The sequence below is a fragment of the Trichechus manatus genome, unplaced genomic scaffold, assembly GCF_000243295.1.
Source record: "Trichechus manatus latirostris isolate Lorelei unplaced genomic scaffold, TriManLat1.0 scaffold00061, whole genome shotgun sequence".
Lineage (NCBI taxonomy): Eukaryota > Metazoa > Chordata > Mammalia > Sirenia > Trichechidae > Trichechus > Trichechus manatus.
This window is the reverse complement of record NW_004443997.1, coordinates 12820337-12841099: the sequence shown is the minus strand read 5'-3', so window position 1 is coordinate 12841099 and position 20763 is coordinate 12820337. Positions and strand designations below refer to the sequence as shown.

General features: G+C 40.9%; 1 protein-coding gene across 5 annotated transcripts in view; it reads left to right on the top strand.

The window, feature by feature from the left end:
* PTPN11 (protein tyrosine phosphatase non-receptor type 11) overlaps positions 1-20763 on the top strand; it is a 75341-nt gene that overhangs the window by 5477 nt on the left and 49101 nt on the right. For all 5 annotated transcript variants that reach the window (XR_002824531.1, XM_004379063.2, XM_023733787.1 and 2 more), the window contains exons 2-3: positions 12895-13017; positions 19453-19647. Coding sequence is in view for 4 of the 5 variants with exons in the window: in XM_004379063.2 (XP_004379120.1) it covers positions 12895-13017; positions 19453-19647 (318 nt within the window). In the remaining variant the exon portion in view is untranslated. The remainder of the gene's footprint in view (positions 1-12894; positions 13018-19452; positions 19648-20763) is intronic.

Here is a 20763-nt window from a genome sequence, read left to right as displayed (position 1 = left end):
GTTTGAGATACCTGAAATGGATTCAAACTCTTTAAAATAGAGCCCAGTTCATTACTATGCATTTTGGAGGGTTGTGTGCATTTAGCAAACGTGTATGCCTGGGTCCTTGGCAGCACTGAACTATGAAAGATACTGTCCATGTTTGCAAGGAGCATTCAGTTTAGAGGAGATGGACCTGTATGCCAGCATCAAATGGTTTTGATAGAGGTGGTACCAAACTGAAATTCATCCATATAGAAATCTCTCTCTTGCATGTTCTCTCTCTCTCTCTGTGTGTGTGTATAGTCGTTAGCTGCCATTGAGTTGGCTCCCAGCTCACGGTGACCTCATGCACAATGGTATAGAGCTGTTGTGATCCGTAGGGTTTTCATTGGCTGATTTTTCAGAAGTAACCAACCAAAACCCAACCTACTGCTATTGAGTTGCTGCTAACTCAGCGATCTCGTAGGACAGAGTAGAACTGCTCCATAGGGTTTCCAAGGCTGTGATATTTATGGAAGCAGACTGCCATATCTTTCTCCCACGGAGCGGCTGGTGAGTTGGAACCGCTGACCTTTTGGTTAGCAGCAGAGTGCTTAACCACTGTGGCACTAGGGCTCCTTTTCGGAAGTAAATCACCAAGCTTTTCTTCCTAGTCTGTCTTAGTCTGGAATCTCCGCTGAAACCTGTTCAGCATCACAGCAACTTGAGGTGCATTGGCTGGGAATTTGAACCAGGGTCTCCTGCGTGGAAGGCGAGAATTCTACCACTGAACCACCGTTGCTCACTGTTGCTCATGTGTTCACTCTCTCTCTCTCTATATATATACATCCACGTAAACGTGTATATATATATACACACATGCATACATATATACCCACTGCTGTCAAGTCGATTCTGACTCTTAACAATCCTATAGGACAGAGTAGAACTGCCCCCATAGGGTTTCCAAGGAGTGGCTGGTGGATTCAAACTGCCAACCTTTTAGTTTGCAGCCAAATGCTTAACTACTGCACCACCAGAGCTCCCATCAGCCGTTAGAGAAATGCAAATCAAAACTACAATGCGATACCATCTCACCCAATAATAGTGGCACTAATCAAAAAGATAGAAAACAACAAATGTTGGAGAGGTTGCAGGGAGATTGAAACTCTTATGCACTAATGGTGGGGATGTAAAATGGTATAATCACTGTGGGAAACGATGTGCTTATACTTAAAAAGCTAGAAATAGAAATATATGATCCAGCAATCCCATGCCTAGTAATATATCCTAGAGAAATAAGAGCCATCACACAAAAAGACATACGCACACCCATGTTCACTACAGCATTATTCACAACAGCAAAAAGATAGAAACAACCTAAGTGCCCATCAGCAGATGAATGGACAAACAAATTATGGTACGTACACACAATGGAATACTGCACAATGATAAAGAACAATGATGAATCCGTGAAACATCTCACAGCATGGATGAATCTGGAGGACATTATGCTGAGTGAAATAAGTCAATCACAAAAGGACAAATACTATATGAGACCCCTGTTATAAAAACTCATGGAAAGGTTTACACACAGAAAGAAACAATCTTTGATGGTTATGAGGGAGGTGAGGGGTGGGGAGGGGAAATTGCTAACTAGGTAGTGGATAAGTGGTAACTTTGGTGACGGGAAGGACAGTACACATTATAAGGGAAGTCAACACCGTGTGACCAAGGCAGAGTCATAGAAGCTTTATAGATACATCCAAACACCCTGAGGGACTGAGTTGCTGGGCTGAGGGCTGGGGACCATAGTGTCAGGGGACATCTAGGTCAATTGGCATAACATAGTTCATAAATAAAATGTTCTGCGTCTGACTTTGGTGTGTAGCGTCTGGGGTCTTAAGAGCTTGCAAGCGGCCATCTAATATACATCTATTGGGCCTATCCCGTCCGGAGCAAAGGAGAATGAAGAAACCAAAGACACAAGGGAAATGTTAGTCCAAAGGACTAATGGACCACAAGTACCATCACGTCCACCAGCCTGAGCCCAGAACAAGTAGATGGTGCCTGGCTACCACCACCGACCACTCTGACAGGGATCACAATAGAGGGTCTTGGACAGAGCAGGAGAAAAATGTAGAACAAAATTCAGACTCAAGATCAGACTTTGGTCTACAGAGACTGGAGGAAACCCAAGTTTATGCCCCCGGACACCTTTATAACTCAGAACTGAAGTCACTCCCAAAGTTCACCCTTCAGCCAAAGATTAACCCGTTGCCATCAAGTCGGTTCTGACTCATAGCAACCCTATAGCACAGAGCAGCTGAAGATTCGAACCGCCAACCTTTTGGTTACCAGTCAAGCTCTTAACCACTGTGCCATGAGGGCTCCACAGCCAAAGATTACACAGGTCTATAAAACAAACAATAACACACTTGAGGAATGTGCTTCTTAGTTCTATCATGTAAATGAGACCAAATGGACAACACCTGCCCACAAGCACGGAGGAGAAGGCGGGAAGGGACAGGAAAAGGAGATGAATGGACACAGGGAACCCGGGGTGGAGAAGAGATTGTTGACATATCGTGGGGATTGCAACCAATGTCACAAAACAATTTGTGTATAAACTGTTGAACGAGAAACTAATTTGCTCCGTAAACTTTCACCTAAAGCACAATTTAAAAAAAAAGGGGGGGGGGAGCAGCAGGGAGGTGGGTGGGGACTAGACCACACAGGGATTTTAAGATCTTCAGTGTTGTGTGGACCCTGGATTGTATTTTAAGAGCAAAGCAAACACATAGAAGGATGTGCTCAGGGAGTAGCATGAGCTGACCTGTTTAAAAATATCCCTCTGGCTGCTGGGTGAAGGAAGGAGGCAAGAGCGGACTCGGCGTCAGCAAGCAATGAGTGGGACTCTGAACTCGGTTAGAAGCAATGGAAGGATTTTTTTGGAAGCAGTTTCCTTGGGTTGCCTTGTCATCAGAGCAGAGATACTGGCTGGTGAGACTCGGTGACAAGATAGTGATTTATGGACAGAGCCATCCACTCCCATTAAAAGGCTGCTTGGACAACTTTTTTTCCTAGCCTTCTGTTATTTAGAATGTTTGTCCCTATTGGCTGCCTCAACTCGTAACTTATACTTCTTCTATAGAATAAAATTCAATTAGAAGAGAAGAATGTTCTTGTAAGCTGCAGAAAGTACTGAACTATAAACTTTCTCCCCAAGGACAAAGATAATGATTTTTCTGAAGGAGCGGTTAAGAAAAATACACCCAGTACCTCTTTATTTAGGCAAGAAACTGAAATTAGACTTTGAGTCCCTAGTTAAATGTTTTAGAGTAGCAGCCTTGAGAATAAGTTCCTGAAATTACCAGCCTGCTTGGCAATTTCCCCACATCACTGGGGGAAGGGGATGCATAGATACAGCAAAATACTCAGCATCACTGTATTTTCTTTTTGGTTCATCAGCATTTTTTTTTCTTTTTTTTTTTTAACTCACTTGACATAAATAAGTTCCCAGCCTCAGATAGCTAAGCCTTTGCAGAATCTGCAATCACTAATGAGGGATTTAGATTTCTAGTTTGGGTTTGTAAACTCTCCTGGAGACAGGGATCTTGTCTTCCATTTCCTCAAGCCCACTCAGCACAGGGCTCATGTGTAGTAGGTACTGAAGCCTGTTTAGGCATTGATTTGAGACTGGTATTATGTGTGAAGGAGCCTGGTGGCACAGTGGTTAAGTGCTTAGCTGCGAACCTAAAGGTCGGCGTTTCAAACACACCAGCTGCTCCAAGAGAAAGATTTGGCAGTCTGCTTCCATAAGGATTACAGCCTTGGAAACTCTATGGGGCAGTTCTACTCTGTCCTATAGGGTCGCTACCAGTCAGCCGATTCCACGGCAGCGGGGATTGTGTGTGTGTGTTGGTGTTCTTTTAACTGGTTCTACAAGATGGTTGGTACCTACCTGGGTCCTTTTATAACTCGAGCCTTTAATAAACAATAGATAATGCCAGTAGATGACAGATTAGAAGGGGATCGTGAGGGGCTGGCAGCTCTTGCAGGTTTTAGAGTAAGCAAGAAGAGCATGCTCATACCTTCCTTTCCCCCCTCCCCATGTGAGTCCCACCCCCAGGATATTTTATCCTACCTGTTTTTTCTTCACTCCCCCAAACGCAGAGCCCTGGAGTCGCAGTGGTTAAGAGCTTGGCTACTAACCAAAAGATCTGCAGTTTGAATCTACCAGCTGCTCCTTGGAAACCCTGTGGGGCAGTTCCACTCTGTCCTACAGGGTCACTATGAGTCGGAATTGATGCAGCCCCCCCCACCCCGTGCATTCATTTAACAGCCGTTTATCAAGTGCCTACTGTATACTTCTCATCCTATGTTAATCACCTTCCTGATAAACTCAAATGGGGCCGTGCTAATTGCCTTTTCCACTACTTTCGGGTAATAAAGGGTGTATGTATTACAGTTTTTGTTTTTTTTTTAAAATAGAACTAACTCCTCCTGTATTGAATTCATGCTAGTTGGCAGGTGGGGGGCTAGAGGTGTGGGTGTGTGGGTGTGTGTGTGTTTGCCTCCATACCCAGTATTACAAATGCTTCTAATCATTGAGGCCAACCCTGTACAGATTCCCGTGACTCCTGCTGTTCTCCTTACCCCCTCACTGAGATCTCAGAGGCTGAATCAACTCTGCCTGCTGCGTATTACTCATTACTCATCAGTGATTGAAAACAAATGTTAAAAATATAATTGGGGAAAAACTGTTTTGGTACGTTGTTACAAATGCTTTTTGGTAAAATAGCTAGTGACAGTTTTAGACAATATTAAAGTTCAAACAGAACTTTTTCAAATAGAAAGTGGACTAGAAATTGCACTTCCTAATTATGTGCTGTTTTGTATATGTGAAACAATTATGCATGAGCAGTATCTATCCTGCGTATTTTTTACAATAATGATGATGATAACAACAGTGATAACTAATGTTTATTAAGCCCTTACTCTGTCCAAGCTCTGTGCTAAACGCTGGTTACTAAGTTTCCCCTGTAAACATCACGCTCATCTGTTCACTCTTAATGATATGATAGGTATAATTATAAGTTGTAAATGCAACCTTATGGTTTATTTAATAAAAACGGTAAGGAGGACCACCTGCCTTGCTTATCTCCTGTTGCTCATTTACCTGATGGTGTAGGTGATATTTACCCAGACTCACCTGGGGCAGGGGCAGCCACTTGTATAATGGCTTCCGCTCTGCCGGAGTCAGCAGGATACTGCATGTAAGTGTTATTTCTTTAAAATATGCCAATGTGAGGGCACATGGTTACAATAGGAAACCATCTGGATTCAGAGTCTCGCTGTAGAACTTTTTTTTAGAAATAAATGTTAGAATGAAGTGATTGAAAATGTGAATTCTTGAGTTTACTTTGCACGCTTGCCCATGACAAACATTCGGCAAAAGTAGCTATAATTTTAACCAGTGATAATATCTCAAAAGCCAATATATTGTTTTTTTCTTACTATTAGAGCTAGTTCATAGTTGCTGAAAAAAGTGTTTGCACTAATATAAACACAGAGAAACCATATTTTTTACTTTATAATTTGTAAAGTTTTATTTAAATATGATTTTTACCAGTAACTTCAGTTATATCAGGATAAATATGAAGTTTCATTGCTTTAAACGGGGCTGTTAAATGGGCTACAACAGTGTGGTCTGCTTCAGCTGGTTTTCGTGTAGAAAGGACTGTTTAGATAGCCAAGCCCCAAGCAGCTGTTTCATCCCTGTTTATTACGCTGTGGTTACTAGCACCTGCAGGTTTACAGGTGTGGACCACAGAACACAACTGGGTGAAGTCCTGTAAGGGTACCGGTGTTGAAGAGAAGTAGACGCAGACTTCTCCCCCCTGACATTAATTTAGTTGAAATATCAAAATTTGGTGTTTCCACATGCACTGGGAGGCTTTGGGTTATGTACAGGTGCCCTTGACACTCAATTCCCAAATTCTTATTAAAATAACTATCATAGCATTCAGATAGGGGATAGTCTCCTCCTGGGCACCTCAAATCAGGGGTAAGAACTAACCAGCTTCTAGAAACAATAAGAGCTGGTGGGGCCAATTTGAAGAGAGCCTTTGCCAGCTGATGTCTGTGCCCCTTCCTGTCCGTGTGCCCAAAAGGAAGTAGGGGCCATCTTTGACAAAATCCCATTGATAACTGTGTGGATGTGGGATGGGGCTCACCCCCAAGGCTCTTCCTTCCCTTCTGTCCACAAATACTTATCAAGGACTGTTCTGTTAGCCCCTCCCCAGGGGCTAGGGATACAGTGGGAAAAAGAGAGGTCTACTTGTCTACATGTCTACCTCGAATCATTCACAGTTTTAAACCCCTTCCCTGTAAACAGTGCTCTGATCTGCCATGGCACTTTTTCGGTATTTTCATGCTTAGGATGGACTTTCTGGAGGTGGATTTAGAACCTGCCACTAACTCCCCTCTTCTCTCCTCCGTGAAGTTTTTCTCAGAATGCCCTTGCTTGGCGTAAAGGCTTGCAGCAGGAGGAGAGATCTCTCGTTTGGGATTTGGTGTGTTTCCTTTTTTTTTTTTACCTGGAGGTAATTTGTAAGTCTGGGCATTGTTTTCTAGTTATAGTGAGGGTGTGGTGTTTGTGTAGTTTTACTTGTTCTTTTTATTCTGTATTGTTTTTCGAGGATCTGTAGGGAGCTGTGGAGTTAGGCAGGCACCATTGTCCTTGGCTATCTGGAAGTCCAGGCACTGTTCTAGACACTTCATAAATACTGACTTTATCCTCTTAACAATCCTATGAGATAGGTACTATTACTGTCCCCATTTTATAAACAAGTTAACAAAGGTTAAGGAACTAGCCCAGGGTTACACATCTGGGATTTGAATCAGGGCAATCTGGTTCTAGAGTCCATGCCCCTATCCACAAGGCTTGACTACCACGGGCCGGTGATCCCTAACATTTTCACTACTGGGCTCTCCTTTTTTCTTTTTTAAACGACAAACCCAGTATTCAGAAAGATTTGGTCTCCAAGCCTGCATGTGTTATATTATAATTGGTTTTCTCTCTCTCTCTCTTTTTTTTTTTTAATTTTTCTTGGCTAAGGGCATAGATGCCACTCAGAACTTCAGACTACCATGAACTGATCATGTTACCATAGCAAGTTGACATAATTGCTTTGCAGCCAAAAGCAAAAGCGATTGGACATTTTAATTAGCTTCTGTAGGCAGATAAATTGAGGGTTAATGTAAGATTTCCATTATACTTTTTGAAAAGTTATGAATAGCTGGAAGCCCTCTGTTACTACTTTCTCATTCCTTGGCACTCTTGGGACGCAGGTGGGAACCACAGATCAAAGAAGCTGCAGACGAGGTTTTTTTTTTTAATTGGCTAGTTTAAGTAACCATACTGAATGCAAAAGTATTGGTTTCTGGAATGATAGGTATCAAATAAATGGAGGTTGAAGTTTTCCTGGGCGGAAGTCCATCTTGATCTTCTGAAAAGCTCCCAGTGGCAGTAAAAGGCAAACCAGTATTTTACCCTTTTGATCTGAGCCTTGTGATTTTTCTCTAGGGCAATGAATCAGAATGATGTTTAGGTTCACCAAAAAAGCTAATAAGATGCTATAGGAAAAAATCAAAATAAATTTCAGTTATTATAAACAGGAATGTTGATAATCATGCTACATCTGGATTCTTGCCTTTCTTATTACTTTTGGTCACAACAATCTTACATTTATTGTTATGATTGTCTGTAATATGTAACTTTCAGTGCTTATGTGAAGCAGACACTTGGGTGACTAGTAGGCATTTCAGATTTCACATATACCATATCTAATGCTTGATTTTCCCCTCCTCTACTCTTTCTGCATCTCTGTACATGGTACCTCCAGTCTTCTAGTTGCTCAGGCCCAAAACCTTAGAGTCAGTCTTTCTCCTATCTCTGTCCTCCAATCCATATGTAATCCAATAGCAAATCCTGTTGGCTACCTTTAAGATAGGAGCCCTGATGGCGCAATTGTTAAAATGCTCAGCTGCTAACCGAAAGATCAACGGTTTGAACCTATCAGTGGCTCCACGGGAAAAAAGACCTGGGAGTCTGCTATGTTAAAGATTACAGCCTAGGAAACCCTATGGGGCAGTTCTCTGTCTGATGGGGTCACTGTGAGTTGGAGTTGACTTCAATGGCATGCAGCAACAACCTTTAAAATATTCCTGGGAAAACTACTTATCACTATGCTGCTGCCACCTTGGTCCATGGCACCATCATCTCTTGCCTGGGATTATCACAGTAGCTTTCTCACTGATCCATGTGTTTCTATCCTTGCTCTCACAGAGTAGCCTGAAGGATCACTTAAAAATATAAGTCAGATCATGCTGCTCCCCTGCCTAAAACCCTCTAGTCCTTTGGCATTTTATAAAAAATAAAGGCTAAAGTTCTTACATTGTCTTCCGAGGCCCTACGCAATCTGGACTTTAATTACCTCTCTGGCCTCATCCCCTACCCCTCTCTTCCCTTGCCCGCTCTGCTGCAGCCACACTGGCCTCTTGCATGCTTGAACATGCTAAATATGGTGCCAGCCCTATGCCCTTGATCCTGTTGCTCTCCAGTGTCAGCTTGTTGCTGCCTCACTTCTTCCAGGTCTCTGATCAAATGTTCCCTTCTCACTGAAGCCCTCCTCAGTCACCCTATAGAAATAGTATCTACCTTACTCTCTACTCCCTTTCTAGTCCCCTGACCCTACTTCAGCCCTCTTCATAGCATTTAGCACCATCTGACAGTTTGTGTATTCACTTGGTATGTCTTTATTTTCTGTCCCCTCCCATTATAAAGAGAGCTTCATGAGAGGGGGACTTTGTTTTATTAATTGCTGTGTCCCCAGCGTCTTGATGCCTTGCCTATGAAAGGTGCTTAGTAAATATTTGTTGAATGAATGAATTTAGTAAGCCCTTTTCTGTATTATTTTTGGTGAAATTACACACAACAAAACATACACCTGTTCAACCATTTTTACATGCATAGTTCATTGACAGTGGTTATATTCTTCACATTGTGTCACCGTTCTCCCCATCTCTGCCCCATGGTTTCACCACCGTGAACTTGTTCTCTCTGCCCCTTAAAGTTCTCTGTGTTTTAGAGTCACTAATAAGTCCTTTTCTTTTACTATCTAAGTTTATTCTGAAAATGAACCTATGAGGTAAGAACTATCATCTCCATGTGGCAGCTGAGGATTTTGAGGCTGAGAGAGATGAACTAACTTGCCCAGGTCACAGCTAGTAAGTGGTGGAGCCCACATATGCGCCAGGTCTGTCTGATCAGCAGCTCCTGGCCAGAACACTGTGCAGCTTTTGACATTTTTTTCTTTCATGTTATCTTTGAAACCACATTAATAATTTATTTTTTATTGTTACTGAGAATGTACACAGCAAAACAGACACCAATTCAACCATTTCTACATGTGCAGTTCATTGACATTGATTACATTCTTTGAGTTGTGCAGTCATTCTCACCCTCCTTTTCTGAGTTGTTCCTCCTCTATTAACAAACTTACTGTCCCCTGAGGTTCCTGTGTAATCTTTTTGAGTTGCTGTTGTCAGTTTGATCCCATGTAGATCAATCTTTAAAGAGCACAATGCTCAAGGCAGACATTTTTACTAGTTAAGCTAAATTATTGTTTGGTTTTAAGAAGGCTTTATGAATATTTTTGGCTTATTTAATATTTATATGAATATTATGTGTTATGTTAATGTAATATTTAAGGTAAATTTATATCAGGATAATAATTTCAGGGGTCATCCAGTCTCCATGGCTCCATAAAGTCTGGATTCCATGAGAGTTTGAAATTTTGTTCTGTGTTTTCTCCCTTTTGATCAGGATTCTTCTATAGAATCTTGGATCAGATCCTTCAGTAATGGTAGCCCGGGCACCATCCAGTTCTTCTGGTCTCATGGCAAAGGAAGTAGTTGTTCAGGGAGGCAGTTAGCCACACATTCCATTTCTTCCTCCTATTGCTTTCCACATCCTTAATGAGTGATTGAGGACAGCTCTTCACCCTTGCATTATCTCTCTACTTCACTGTTGTCAAATGCTTTAATTGGGCCAATATTTGTTGAGCAGTCTCTTAAAAGTTCATTGAGTTGTCAGTGCCAGGACTATGTTTAATATTGACTTACATTCCTGCGAGCATTTAAAGGTCCAGGATGACTTAATTGTAGATATTTCCCTGACCATGATTGTTGGTGACTTGCGGAATCCATCAAGGAAACCCTCTTGCTGGGAACTAGAGAGAACTCCTCTGAAGCCAGTGCCATCCACAGTAGATTTCGTCCCTTATGTGTTTTTTTTTTAAACTTTTTATTTTAAAATAATTCAAATTTACAGAAAAGCTGCAAAAACAGTATAAAGAATTTCTAATTACTTTTTATCAAGATTTATCCGTTGTGAATAGGTTATCACATTTTCCTTCTCTCTGTCTATCCCCTCCCTTCCCTGGCTCCTCCTGCCCTGGCCTCTCCCCCATATATGTTACTACTGTTATTGGATGCCGTTGAGTCTGTTCCAACTCATAGTGACCCCATGTGACAGAGTAGAACTGCCCTATAAGGTTTTCTTGGCTGTAATCTTTACAGAAGCAGGTCACCAGGTCTTTCTCCCATGGAGCCTCTGGTGGATTCGAACCACCAACCTTTTGGTTAGTCCCTGAGTGCTTAACCATTTGTGCCACAACGGCTCCTTCATGTGTGTATAAATACTTCAGTGTGCCATTCCTAAAAACATGCACACTCACGTGCGTAACCACAGCACATGCGTCAAAATCAGGAAATTTACATTGATACAGTACTACCGTCTCATCCTATCAAAACCAAAAACCAAACCCATTGCCGTCAAGTCGATTCTGACTCATAGCGACCCCGTAGGACAGAGTAGAACTGCACCATAGTGTTTCCAAGGCTGTAAATCTTTACGGAAGCAGACTGCCACATCTTTCTCCCATGGAGCAGCTGGTGGGTTTGAACCACAGACTTTTTGGTTAGCAGCCGAGCGCTTTAACCACTGTGCCACTAAGGCTCCTTATCTTATCTTTAGACCCCTTTCAGATTGTTTCAGTAATATCCTTTATGGCAAAAGACAGAACAACAACAAAAAACTTTCTTCCCTTTTCCCCCTTTCTTTCTGGTCCATGATATAATCCTGGATCATGCGTTGTTTGATTTATTGTATCTTCTTTCTGGCCTTTAAACTGCACTGTTCTTCAGCTCCCCGTCTTCTCCCTCGCTTTCATGGTTTTGAATTTTTAACGAGTACAGGCCAGTTATTTGTAGAATGCCACTCAATTTGAGTTTGTCTGACGTTCTCCATCATTAGATTTAAGTAATGCATTTTTGGCATGACACAGAAATGACACCCTTCTCAGTGCATCATAGCAGGAAGCATAGTAATTTTAACTGTCATCACTTGGGTAAGATGGTTTATCTGTCGAGTTTCTCCATGTAAAGTTTATTAGTATTTTTTTACTTATTAGAAAGTAATTAATAAGCATTTTGTGGGAAGAAAGGAGCCTTTGTGGCACAGTGATTAAAGCGCTTAGCTGCCAACCAAAAGATCGGTGGTTTGAACCCCACAGTTCACTCCACGGGAGAAAGATGTGGCATTCTGCTTCCGTAAAGATTACAGCCTTGGAAACCCTATGAGGCAGTTCTACTCTGTCCTATGTGATCGCTATGAGTTGAAATCTACTTGACTGCAGTGGGTTTGGGTTTGGTTTTGTGGGGAGTTGCTCTGAGTCTCTGTAAATACTGTCCATCCTTAAACTTTAACCCACTAGTTTTAGCATCCATTGATGATACTTGCCTATTACTATGATGGTTGCCAGATTGTGATTTTCTAATTTCATCATTCCTTCTATGTTTCATTATTTGTGATTCTACTGCAAGGACTGTTTCCCTTTTTCCCTATGTATTTTTAATTAGTTTTTAAAAAGTTAATATCTGTATGGACTCTTAGTTTTCTGTTTTATTCAATGAGTTATAATCTGTTAATCATTGTTTATTTTGAGTTTTAAATTGCCCCCAGTTTGGCCAGTGGAAACCCTTAGAGCTGGCTCCTGTATCCTTTTGACACATTCTCATTATTGTTGAAACTCTTTCTTGCTCTGGCACAATAAGATATTCCAAGCCCATCTTCTTTGATTCTCCTAGCCCTAGAATCAGCCATTTCTCCAAGGAGCCCATGTTCCAGCTAGTGGAGAATAGTATTTAGAAACCAAGGTAAGGGTGCTAGGTGTGCCAGTTGCTACTGGGGTGTCACTGCTTCCAGGCTGTTTCAGAAAAGAGAGCTAGAAAATGTATGTGTGCATGTGTATACACACATGTATATGTACACACATACATATATTTATATTTTTATGTCTATGCATGTATATTAACTAGAGTTACCTCGAGTTCCAACTTAATATCACAGGGTTTCTTCTGGCTTTTTCCCTTTCCATATTTGTATCTCCCTCTCCAGCAGTGAGGAACCTGGCTCCCATTATCCTCTGTATATTTACGTATTTATATATTATTGATTATTGAATTATTTACCTATTTGCTCAATCCCACTCCATGTTCTCAGTCTCCTGACCTTGAGGACTGTCTTTTTGGGCCTGGCCCCACCAAGTGTGCTGGCTTAATACCCCCAGCACTGGCCCCCACCAGCCATGTCCCCAGCCCCACCTGCTGTGCTGGCAGAATCCGAGGCCTCTACTGAGAAGAAGGTGGGAGGGGATGGCAACCAAGCAGAAGAGTCGGAAGGGGCAGGGAAGGTCTTGATTTGTATTTTATCAGCTACTTATAAGGTATTTTAGCTGTGATGGCTTGAACAGCAGTGCTGACAAAGTCCTTTGGTTTTCATTCTCTCTTTCTCTGTCTTTCAAGATGGTTTCACCCAAATATCACTGGCGTGGAGGCAGAAAACCTACTGTTGACAAGAGGAGTTGATGGCAGTTTTTTGGCAAGGCCCAGTAAAAGTAACCCTGGAGACTTCACACTTTCCGTTAGGTAAGTTGGAAGTAAAAGAGAGAACCTCAAGAGTGTTTGCCAGGTAGGAAATTGTGAAATCACACATGTACAACTGGCTGCCCTCATGTCAAGTTTGAAGGCCTGTCTGCTACCCTGCTGTGAGGCCCTACCTGAGCACTGGCCATAGATCAGACATGAGTCAGCCTGCTGTCGGAGTTCAGGGAGTGGCCTCCGGAGAGCGAGAGGCCTGGGAAGGTACTTAGAAAGGGGCATGATGGTGGATGGTGGGGCATTTTTCTCTCCCCGCCCCGAGAGACCATGGAGGATGAGTTGAGCAGTCCATACACATTTTCAATAATATTTTATTGTGTGTTGGTGAAGGTTTATATAGCAGTTTAGGTTTCCATTCAACAATTTCTACACAGGTGTTCAGTGACATTGGTTACATTCTTCACAATGCGTAAACATTCTCATTATTTCCATTCTGGTTGTTCCGTTCCCATTAATTTAGTTTCCATGCCCCCTTACTGTCTCATCTTTGTTTTAAAGTAATTGTTGACTATATACTCTCATATAGGTGGTTTTTTTTTTAAAGGAGCACAGTACTTACAGGTGATACTCATTATTTTTTTGCACCAATTTTTTGTTAATTTTTTTTATCACAAGGTGACCTGAGGGGTTAGTTTTGGTGGTTTGAAGAGTATCTCAGGCCAGTAGTCTCAGGGAGTCCTCCAGTGTCAACCAGTCCAGTAAGTCTTTTTTTTTTAAAAGAAATTTAAGATTCTGGTCCACGTTTTTCTCCCGTTCTATCAGGGTCCATCTATTGTGGCCCTTCCATATGCAGTCTTAAGCATGCCAGTGTTAGATCCTGGTTCCACTCCTCTTGAACCTGGTTGTCTCGTTTTTCTTGTCCCTTCTGTCTGTTTACTTTTTTTTTTTTAATTTTTTTACTTTTTCCCATACAAAAGTTTATACATACATTGTTATGTGACTCTAATTGCTCTTCCCATACTGTGACAGCACACTCCTCCTTTCCACCCCTGATTCCCCATATCCATTCAACCAGCTCCTAACCCTCTATGCCTTCCCATCTCATCTCCGGACAGAAGCTGCCCATTTAGTCTCTTGTATCATCTACTTGAGCTAAGAGGCACACTCCTCACGAGTATCACTTTATGTCCCACAGTCCAGTCCAACCCCTGTCTAAAGAGTTGGCCTCCAAAATTGTTTTAGTTCTGGGCTGATAGAGAATCCAGGGGCCATGCTTTCTGGGGTTCCTCCAGTCTCAGTCAGACCATTAAGTCTTGTCTACTTACTAGAATTTGAGTTCTGCACCCCACCTTTCTCCTGCTCCATCCGGGACTCTGTTGTGTTCCCTGTCAGGACATTCATTGGTGGTAGCCGGGCACCATCTAGTTCTTCTGGTCTCAGGCTAATGGAGTCTCTGGTTTATGTGGCCCATTCTGTGTGTTGGGCTAATACTTTCCTTGTGTCTTTGGTGTTCTTCGTTATCCTTTACTCCAGGTGGTTGCGACCAATTGATGCCTCTTAGATGGCCGCTTGCAAACTTTTAATCTGTTTACTTTTATTGAGGTAAATATATATGTAAGAAAGTATTTGACGTGCGGACAGTCTTCACATGTTCAGTTCAGTGACATTAATTTCATTCATCATGTTGTTCAACCACCACCCTTCTTCATTCCCAGATCACACCTTCTGTTTATTTCTTAATGGGAAAAATATTTTTTAAGAGTCTTTCTTCATGTCATTTTTCTTTTTTCAAGAAATAAAGCGTTACAGAGGAAGCTGTGGTCCCCTTTGTTCCCATGCCCAGTCCCATTCCCCTCCCTCTGTTGCCAGAGGAAACCACCACGGAGAGGTTGGCATACATCCTTCCTGAACATGCTTTTATGCTTGTACTACGTTTGTATGATCTAAAGTATATAAAGTCGTTTTGTGTGTTTTAAAAATTCTCACCTTTAATAAATGGTTTTATAATGTGATGATCATTCTGCAACTTGCTTTTTTCAATTTTTGAGTTCTGTATTGTTAATTGGAGCCCTGGTGGCGCAGTGGTTAAGAGCTTGGCCGCTAACCAAAAGGGTGGCGGTTTGAATCCACCAGCTGCTCCTTGGAAGTCTGTCCTATGGGGCAGTTCTACTCCGTCCTATAGCTTTGCTAGGAGTTGGAATTGAGTCTGTGGCAGTGGATATATTATTAATTGCAGCGGCTATATAGTGTAACAATAGTGTGAACATATCCAAGTTTACCCAATCTCCTATTGATGGACGTTAGGCTGTTTTCACTTTTTAATTTTTTCTAAACAGTGTAGTAGTGAAGAGGAGCCCTGGTGGTGCAGTGGTTAAGTGCTCGGCCGCTAACTGACAGGTCAGCAGTTCAAACCCACTGGCTGCTCCACGGAAGAAAGATGTGGCAGTCTGTTTCTGTAAAGATTACAGCCTTGTAAACCTTATAGGGCAGTTCTGCTCTGTCCTGTAGGGTCACTATGAGTTGGAATCGACTCGATGGCAACAGATGTTTTTTCTTTGGCTTATGGCAATGAGTATTCTGTTATCTGTCTCTATGAGCTTGTATGGGAGAGTCTTTCTAGAAATTGACTACTCTCTTATCCTTATTTTCTTTATTCTAGTTCACTCCAGGAGCTAGAACTGAACTGCTTTCTGAATGTACTTTTATTATTGTTCTTTTAAATAGAGAGATAAGTTAAACATGTTCTTGAGGATATATTTAGAATCTCTCTGAGACTTGGGAATTCCCTTTTTGGCTTGGATCGGTTTCTTGAGGAGTCTGTCGTTGGTTTTTACTTCCCTTTTGCCGCAAGGAGTGGGTGGAGTCTTCATAGGTCTCTCCGGCTTATCATAGCACAGACTTCTAACCTACTGATGTATGACATTTGAGCTGTAAGCATTTGGATGGAGATTATATAATAATGACAGCGACGATGATGATAGCAAATGTTATTGAGGTCTTGCCATATACCAAGCTATTGTGCTAAGTACTTTACACATATTATTTATTTTTTTAATTAATATTGTGTTTTCAGTGAAGGTTTACACAGCAGTTTTAGGTTCCCATTCAACAATTTCTACAGAAGTTGTTCAGTGACATTTGTTACGTTCTTCACAGTGTGTGAACATTGTCATTATTTCCATTCTGGTTGTTCCATTTCCATTTATCTAGTTTCTCTGTCCCCTTACATTCATCCTCATCTTTGTTTTAAAATAACGTGACTGTTTGGTCTCATATGGATGATTTTTTTTTTAGAGGAGCACAGTACTTACGGGTGATATCCATTATTTTTTGAGCCAATTTGTTATTTAGTTACAAGGTGACCTCCATGGTTAGTTTTGGTTCAAAGTTTGGAGAATATCTCAGGGCAGTAGTCTTGGGGAGTCCTCCAGTCTCAAGCAGTCCAGTAGGTCTGTTTTTTTTTTGTTTAAGGAATTTGAGATTGTGTTCTACATTTTTCTCCAGTTCTATACAGATCCATCTATTGTGGCCCTGACCAGAATGGTTAGTAGTGGTAGCCAGGCACCATCTACTTCTTCTGGTCTTAGGGTAGATGAGACCGTGGTTCATGTAGACTATTTGTTCTATAGACTAGTTTCTTCTTTGAGTCTTTGGTTTCCTTCTTTCTCTTTTGCTCTGGAGAAGTAGAGGCCAATAGTTGTATCTACACATATTATTTTACTCCCACAAACCTATCAGTAAGTACCATTATTATCTTCATTTCATAGGTGGGGAAGCTGAGGCACAGAGGTTAAGCTACCTGTCCAAGTTCTCATAGCTAGTAAGTTACAGAGCTAGGACTCCAGAGCCTGTGGTTTTTTTGTTTGCTTGTTTTGTTTTTCTTTTCCCCAACTTTTTAATTTCAAAAATTTTCGGACCTATAGAAAAATGAAAGATGAATAAGTGAACACCCATATTCCCTTCCCCTACCAGTTATTAACATTTTGCCATATTTGCTTTTTCTCTTTAAAAGTGTGTTTGTTTGTACATATATAATTTTTTTTGCTGAACCTTTTGAAAGTGAGTTGCAGACACCACATTCATTTTTACTTCTAAATACTTAACATGTCTCCTGTGAATAAGGACGTTTCTCTCTCTAACCATGACATCATTACTATATACAAGAACTTTTGTAGTCCCACCAGCGATGAATGAGAGTGCCAGTTTTTCCGCAGCCTCTCCATTTGAGGCTGTTGTCAGGCTTTTCATTTTCACCAATCTGATAGGTGAGAAATGGTATCTCAGTGAGTTTTAATTTGCATTTCTTTTGTGATTAAAGCTGAACATCTTTTCATAAGTTTAAAGACTGATTTATCTATCTTTTGCTTGTGAATTGTCTTAGAACCAACGCTTTTAACAACTACGCAACGGTGCCTCTATGTTTCACTTGTTACCCGTTTTTTTATATGTTATAGACACTGTTCTGTGTGTATGTATATGCATGTATGATGTTTATTGGTCTGGCTCTCTGTGGGTGACCTCACTTTTTTCTTGTTCCCATGATGAAAAACTGGTGATTATGTTGCCTCACGTTCAGTTAGTCAGGGAAGAACTTTTTTTTATTTTGAGGGAAAATAAAGTACAGAAAAAATACAAAAAAAAAAAGTAGCAATCACCTGTGTTGTATTTATTGCTTTTTTTTTCCTTTAAACATGAGATACAAAATAGAACAAAATTTTCCTTCAGTCACCACCCTCAGTTCCATTCTCCCTTTTGCCCAGAGGCAGCTATCATCGTGAGTTTGGTGTATAGCTCGCTAGTTCGTTAAATTAACATATACGTCTCATGAAGATTGTTGCTGTCGTTAGGTGCCATCGAGTCGATTCTGACTCACAGTGACCCTGTGTACAACAGGATGAAACACTGCCCGGTCCTGTGCCATCCTCACAATCATTGCTATGTTTGAGCCCACTGATCATGAATAATATATAGTATTATTTGAGTGTGTTCAGATTTACATAAATGGTTCATATTAAGCATATCATTCTGCATTGTGCTTCTTTCATGTAGTATGTTTCTGAGAACCATGTATGTTGTTATATATTGATCTAGATAATACCTGATAGATCTTTTTTTGTATTATGTCATTAAAGATTAGAAAGCTCAGGCGTTAAAATAGAGTCAGATATAGCTGGAGGAGAATGTGACCTGAGTCTTTTTAAGCAATGGGAAAGATTGTCACCCAAGAATTAATCCATTTTCATCAAGTCTATTCCAACTCATAGCGACCCTATAGGAAAGAGTAGAACTGCCCTATAGGGTTTTCAAGGCTGTAATCTTTACGGAAGCAGACTGCCACATCTTTATCCTGTTCAGCAGCTGGTGGGTTCGAACCACTGATCTTTTGGTTAGCAGCCAAGCGTTTAACCACTGCACCATTAGGGCACCTTTTACTAAGAATTAGAAGTAAATATTGTCAGTAACATTATGGGACAATTTTTCTTTTTGTCTTTAGTTCCCATTTCCCCTATTCTTTGGTATAAATGTATTTATATTTTCCAGAGGCTTCATTAATAATGTGACAGGGTCAAACTAAAAATAAATATAGGTCAGTAGTTACTGTTTGGGTTGCCAGACACCTTGGGGTTTACAAAGGTCTTGAGATGTATTTAGTAGGTCAGAAAACCAAATGGAAATCATAATAACCTTTCTCAGGAAAACTGAAATGGCCAGTTTGAAAAATTTTTGGCTTATACTTATATATGTGAACTCAGTAGGATAACACGTTAGCTATCTCATGCTAGAAACTGTCAATTATATGAGTCTTTAAAATGATTTTTAAAGATATATACAGTACCTTAAGTATACAGTGAGATGAGTTTTTTTTTTTAATTGTTGTGCTTTAAGTGAAAGTTTACAATTCAAGTTAGTCTCTCATACAAAAATTTATATATACATTGTTATGTGACCCTAGTTGCTCTCCCTGTACTGTGACAGCACACTCCTCCTTTCCACCTTGGATTTCCCGTGTCCATTCAACCAGCTCCTGACCCTCTCTGCCTTCTCATCTTGCCTCTGGACAGCCTTAATGAACATTCATGTACAGTTCTTTTGGTGGCCATACACTTCTTCTGGGCAAAATACTTAGGAACAGATTTGTTGGATAATAAATTTATGTGTATGTTTAACTTTAATTATATGGCTCCTTAATTAATTAACAATGGGAAAAATTATTACCGCTTAATATATGCAGTTTGGTAGGCACATTCTTTCAAAATGGGACATGCATAGGAGAAAGGAACAAATAAATAAAGCCTTGTGTTGAAGTGGTTGAATGTGTGTCATTTTTACTCATTACATTTGTACAGGGAAGGTATAAACTCTTCCCTTGAGTTTGTTTCAACATTTAGGTGAAATCTAATACTGAACATGAGGTCCATCTTTATTATTAGAATAGCTCTTTGTTTGGTTTCCCCCCCTTCCCCTTCCAATGGACTATTTTAGAAGAAATGGAGCTGTCACCCACATCAAGATTCAGAACACTGGTGATTACTATGACCTGTATGGAGGGGAGAAGTTTGCCACTTTGGCTGAGCTGGTCCAGTATTACATGGAACATCATGGGCAATTAAAAGAGAAGAATGGAGACGTTATTGAGCTCAAATATCCTCTGAACTGTGCAGACCCTACCTCTGAAAGGTCAGTGACATTTTAATAACCTTAAAGCCTCAGACTTCTGTGAGTTTTCCCTGGGCCACATGTGTTACATGCGTGCATTATAGGGGTTTGGTTTGTATCTGTTTCTCAAGCTATAATCTTCAAAGCTTCACTAAAGTAAAAATAATAGGATCAACTTATTCTCAGAGGATCCTTTTCTTGCAAAAGCTTCAGTTAGTATTACTTGCACTCATTCTACAGGGTTCTGAGACGATTCCTGAATATACTTGGTCCTGGAGTCATTTTGAGATTTATTGAACTTCAGCTAATAATCTTTGAACATTAAAGGAAGACATGATAACGGAGACTTCAGCATAACAGCCGTTCTTTATGGGAGCTCTTGACCAGTTATTCAGCAGCTCCACCAACAGATGTCAGTTTAAGCTCAGGACTGGAAAAGCAGAGAACTCCGAGACTTTCCATCAGTTCTTTTGCCCTGTGCCCTCAAATGTGTGAAAACGACCTTGCATAGATGGGATTGTATTATTTCTGAGATTCCCACCCCCCAACCCCCGCCTTGCCCCGTGTTGGAACTAAGCTGATGAAAGCTGGGACTTGATGTATTTGTATTGATATCATTGTTTTCTGTATTCCCAATCTCCTCTCTGATTCAGTACGAATTCAGTCTCTTAATTAGGTTGGTATGTTTTTTATCTTCAGGTATGTTTTTTTCACATTACACATTTATTTCAAACCTATCATGTGCTGATAATTTCTCTAGCTACCCTCATAGCTTCAAGCAGAAGGCTGTCCACCACTTCTACATAGTTTATTTCTAAATTTGACTCTGTTCAATTGAGTGTGGATGAAAGTCACTCAGAGTATATTCCTTTGGTGATGAGCCATTAGCATTATCTGCCATGATAGTACCTTGCTCTCTTACCAAAATCCTGAGGAAGAAAAGCCACATTATTAACAGGACTGTGTTAGGATGTTTTCCATAGTTCCATAGTTGTCACAGTCAGTCCTTGGATGGCCCTACATCAGGTTGATCTGGTGTGCTGGTTAAAAATGCAGATTTCTGGGCCCCATCCTGCCTTAGCGTATCAGTATCCCTGGTTGTGGGGCCTGAGAATCCACATTTTTAGCAAAATCCCT